Source organism: Octopus bimaculoides, chromosome 14 (assembly GCF_001194135.2).
Source record: "Octopus bimaculoides isolate UCB-OBI-ISO-001 chromosome 14, ASM119413v2, whole genome shotgun sequence".
Taxonomy (NCBI): Eukaryota; Metazoa; Mollusca; class Cephalopoda; order Octopoda; family Octopodidae; genus Octopus; species Octopus bimaculoides.
The window spans coordinates 5,783,573-5,788,679 of NC_068994.1; the positions used below are offsets into that span (position 1 = coordinate 5,783,573).

The 5,107-nt window shown below is 37.0% G+C and overlaps 1 protein-coding gene and 1 non-coding gene across 2 annotated transcripts in view; both read right to left on the minus strand.

The window, feature by feature from the left end:
• LOC106870500 (V-type proton ATPase subunit B) overlaps positions 1 to 1,063 on the minus strand; it is a 19,278-nt gene extending 18,215 nt beyond the window's left edge. The window contains exon 1 of the mRNA XM_014916611.2: positions 659 to 1,063. Coding sequence (XP_014772097.1) covers positions 659 to 767 — 109 coding nt within the window. The 5' untranslated portion in view covers positions 768 to 1,063. The remainder of the gene's footprint in view (positions 1 to 658) is intronic.
• Positions 1,064 to 4,851: 3,788 nt separating this feature from the next.
• On the minus strand, positions 4,852 to 4,933 carry Trnal-uag (transfer RNA leucine (anticodon UAG)). Its single transcript has one exon. It is a non-coding gene; the product is annotated as a tRNA-Leu (tRNA).
• Positions 4,934 to 5,107: the final 174 nt, after the last annotated feature.

Consider the following 5,107-nt stretch of genomic DNA (forward strand, 5'->3'; position numbering starts at 1 on the left):
TATATATATATATATATTCACACATACATATATACAGATTTATACATACATATATGTATATTTGTGTGTACACAACACAGATATACATATTAGTCGATTATTAAAAACATTATGAATAATGATTAATAAATATAAAATGTGTATTGTTGGTGTTCAATCCTGAACTAGCAGACACATGATCGGAGGCGTTCCAGCGGTGGCCATCAGGTCTTTCTTTTTCAGCCTACATATCCAATGTATTTTCTATTTTTTTAAAGACTGTAGGATGTTATTTGAGTGAGATAATAGTCACTATTTCTAGCATGTCAAGTGATCACGTAGAAGTTCTCTCTCTCTCTCTCTCTCTCTTATTGGCGAGATGTAATGGAGCTGGTGTGAAAACAATACTGCAGAATGGAGCCCTTCCCAATATATTATTGTTTTTGTTTAGTATCAAGATCAGTCTTGAGATCAAAAAAATGGCTTCAGCCCTAATCAGTCTGTCTTTTTTTTTTTTACATGAATATACGTCTGTAATGTACAACATGTCTCTTATGTTTTTTGGGGTTTTTTTTTAAGACGATAAAGGTATGACTTAGGGGATTCTACTGTTGCTTCTAGCAGGTGCCCCATTATTTTACTAAGACGAACGAATTGCATAATGCAAAATTGTACTTACTAAGTCTTGGTTGTGAGATATAATCTCGAGTGATGGCCATTTTATGTGTATTTCTAGCTGCAACATCTCCCATAACCTCTGGGACCATCGGTCTGGTTGGTAGTGGCATCTTTGATGTTTGGTTGCAATTATTCTATGCCGCGGTGGTTGAAGATGATGATGGTTATGTTCCAAATTGTGTAAAAGAAACAGAATATCTTAGACTTGTGAAACAAATATTCAGTTCTTCATGAGATAAAGAGTTGATTTATAAAAAAATAATTAAAAGAAAGGGTATAAAGGTCAAACGACTTGTGATTAATCTCTCAACCAGTTATCATTGACAAAGATATGGATTTTTGTGGAGGACGACGGCGATCTGGTAATGTTCACTGTCACGGGATGAAACAGGGGCAAGTAACTGCGAAATAAGTAAACAAAGAGGAAGGGGAAGAAAATAGTGAATGGGAGGCGGTGAAGAATGATTATATAAGGTATTGAGTAGTGGGAGGAGGAGATATTCGTGAATGTTAAAGGGAGGTAATTCAAAATTATTTGTCGATCGTTTATTATAATATCCATTCATATTATTAGAAAATATCGATCATCGATCTATGTGAAGAAGAAAAGTTGGCCCTCGGCGAGATTTGAACACAAAACGTGGAAATATAGGCAATTTGTTGGACACTCTAACGATTTTATTAATCTATCCACTATGAAATAGTTTATTGCTATTGAGAAAAAATTGTTGAAGTCGGCTCTGAACAAGCAAACATCGCCAAAAGCATTCCTTTCAGACTTGACAAAACCAGTCTTCGTTTTGTTTTGTCTTTTTTTTTTACTTTTTTATGGGATCCATTTTCCCCACACCGCTGTGATATTATGGAAAAGTTTTTTTGTTTTAGGTTGTTTTTTTTTCTTGTCAAAAAGTGACATTACGTCAATCTCAACTTTATTTATATTAAAGAAATTAAACCTCAAATTAACATTTACTCTGAAATTTTTGCAAACCCTACACCTATATCCTAACCCGAACCCTATTTTAAGAGTATATTTGTTGCTATGAGAACAAATAACAAATAGTGGATTCCGTAATGAGTTCAAATCCCGCCAGGGTCAACTTTTCTTCTTTATCCTTTCATGGAAATTATATCCTTCTATAAGAAAAAAAAGACGGGATGGTCACGGTTGAAATGATTTTGAACGCAAGATTGATCTTGGTAATAGGAAGAGCTCCATTCAGCATCATTGTTTCTACATCAGTGACATTATATGGAGAAGTCACCTCGCCAATACGAAGAAGCTTCTACGCGGTCGTTTTATATGCTGGAAATAATAACCAAATCTCTCTCAAATCACACCTTTCAGTCCTGTAAAAAAAATTGAGGATACATTGATTAATGTAGTCCTGAAAAGAAAAAAACAGATGGTTACTAGAACGTCTTCAATCATAAATCTCCTTGTTCGGGATTAAACAAATAATTCACACATTTTATATTTATTAATATAAAATGTGTATAAGTAAGGTGAATGGGCAGAATCGTTAGCACGCCGGACTAAATGCTCAGCAGCATTTCGTCCGTCTTTTAGTTCAAATTCCACCGTGGTTGGCTTTACCTTTTATCTTTTCGGGGTCGATAAAATAAGTATTATTCAAGCACTGGGGTCGATGTAATCGACTTAGCCCTTCCCCTCAAATTACTGGCCTTGTGCCAAAATTTGAAACCAATATATGATATATAGTACCAATCAAATACTAGAAACGATGGCACTGACTAATTAACGTGCAAGAGCACACCACAGACACGCGTAATCTTAACTTAGTTCTCAGGGAGATTCAGAATGAAAGAGAATGTGACAAGGATAACACTTTGAAGCACAAGTACTACGCATTTGTACCAGCTGAGTTGACTGGAGCAACATTGAATAAAGTGTTTTGCTTAAGGACAACCGAACCACTAAGACACGCGTCTTCACAAGCTAGAAACTATGGTTGAGCAAGTATAGCTAGGGGAATACGAGTGAGACGGTCCGCCTCGAGCAACGCCTTTATGCGTGCTGCACTTTTGGGGGCCTGCTATATAAACCTGTATAAGTATGGGAACCCGGTGGGTGCGGAAATTCAAGGGCTGTCCCGGACGCGAAATTTTTTCCCACGAGAGTTCCGGATCCCAGTTATGAACTCATTTGTATACAGCCGATCAGTATTTCTTTACTACCCCCCCCCCTTGTGGGTAGTAAAGAAATAACACACATACACATGCATAAAAGGATAGGTATGAATACAGATTTTCAGTTTTGCCTGTTACAACGTATATTTTAATAAAGATAACACAACGTTTTTGCTTTACCCAGAAGCTTCGTAAAATCTTACAAGTTTGACAATCTGTTAGAATTCTAGACGACCCTCCATTTTAGCAATCGATGAGTATATCTAGTGCAAGCTATTAGTAGTCAACTGCGCAATGGACTTTGCGTAATATTTTTAAGAATTCGTCTTCTTTTAAGACAACATTCCATTGCATTGAAACATGACAAAAAGCCAAATAGACATGTGTTGTTTGATTAGCAGTCACTTGCGCAGCTACTTATATTCCAGAGAAATCGAAGAGAAAGTTGTTTAAGGAGAAAGGAATGTGGTGAGAACATAACATCTTGTGCATTGTTCATTGTGAAGGTAATAATAATTACATCGCCATCTCTTTCAGAAAACACCGTTAGGTTAGTCAGTGTAAAAGCTAGATTAAATAACCTTTTGTCTTGAATTTCTGCCTTGACATTACTAACGTCAATTTAACTCTGATTCTTAAGAATGGGACATGAATTTAAGGAAATTAGTTTGAGGATTGCATTTAGCGGTTTACGATTTCCAGTTCAAGCTCTAGCTGTATTGGTTTCACTTAATTTTATCATTCTGAAGAATAAGTTTGTCCAATTGGTTGGAAACGACATTGATTAAGCTTTTTTTTTTTTTTTTTTTTTTTAGTTCAACTCGTATGTGATCTCTTTACCCCTGACAAGTCTCACTGACTTCCAGTTCTTTAAAACTGTAGGGGCAGTCGTAAATTATCAATTCATCCTTTGATTTTCGTTTCCTCCTCATTGCCACTAACTTCGAAAGAGATGTCTGAGACGTTTAGTTCCTGTGTGTTTAGCAGGTATCGAAACCTCGGGCTAGGTTTTTCTATTACCTTCTTTCCTTTGTTCTCGGCATCAGTACTCGGAAATGTACGAGAGTCAACTGTCATGCTTCTTTCACCTTAGCTAAGCCTTGTTCTTTCCCTCGACATCTTAGTTGAAATTTAGTTACTGATAAACTTCTGTCCACTTTGTTTCTTCTTCCTACCTACTTTTAGCTTTCAAACATGTAGAAGTTCGCACCTTCCCCGTATATTTTCAGACAATTCGTTTTCGGTCCTGGACGTCGCACATCTATCTCTTTCTAGCATCGACACAAACATTACCAAATGTTCTGCAACCCTTATGGTTACTACCATCACTTTACCACTGGAAAACAGCCGACTACTTCAGAGTCTGCACACCATCCCTGACGAGGGAAAATGTGACGGATAAATGAAGTTCTTAAGAATTTCCTTTTTTCTTCTGTTAATTCATTTTGGTGCATATCTCACTGTTCCACAAAGATTTAATTAACCTGCTATTAATTCTAATCACCACTGCATCCGTTACATCTATCAGTAATGTAACATATACCTGTTACATATCTCATGCTGTTTCAGGAAGAGTAACCCTTGTCAAGCTGATTTGCTTAGAATACATATAGTAAAGACTATGGGATCGATAGTGCACCTAATAGACAATAATCTAAGGCAGTACTTCTCAAACTCTCTGATGTAACGTACTCTTTAGCCTCACATCTGTATGAATACATATTCTTTTATTTTTTCACTTGCTTCAATCATTTGACTGCGGCCATGCTGGAGCATCGCATTTAATCGAACAAATCGACCCCAGGACTTATTCTTTGTTAGCCTAGTACTTCATCTATCCGTCTGTTTTGCCGAACCGCTAAGTTACGGGGACGACCTCAAAATTGCTGGTCTTGTGCCAACATCAGAAACTGGCATTAAAAATATAAATGATCCCGTTGATATTAATAACAAATACATTTGGCTGAACAAGAGTAACAAGTGTAGAGAATTAGCAACAAAAGTGTCGCCCCTTTTAGTAAAATATCACAAGCAAAAACTAGCTGGCAGTGATGGGATTCGAACCCACGCCTCCGAAGAGACTGGTGCCTAAAACCAGCGCCTTAGACCACTCGGCCACACTACCTCTCTGCCTGCTGATGTTCAAAAATATATAATAGTAATGAATTTAACAGATTATGTGTGTGCGTACAAATATACGTACAGACATGCGTTTCTACGTACATATTTGCGTAGTGACGCAGACGAGGTCGAGTAGTTAAAAACTTCACCTTGCAAACTTCAAGTCACGAGTTCGATC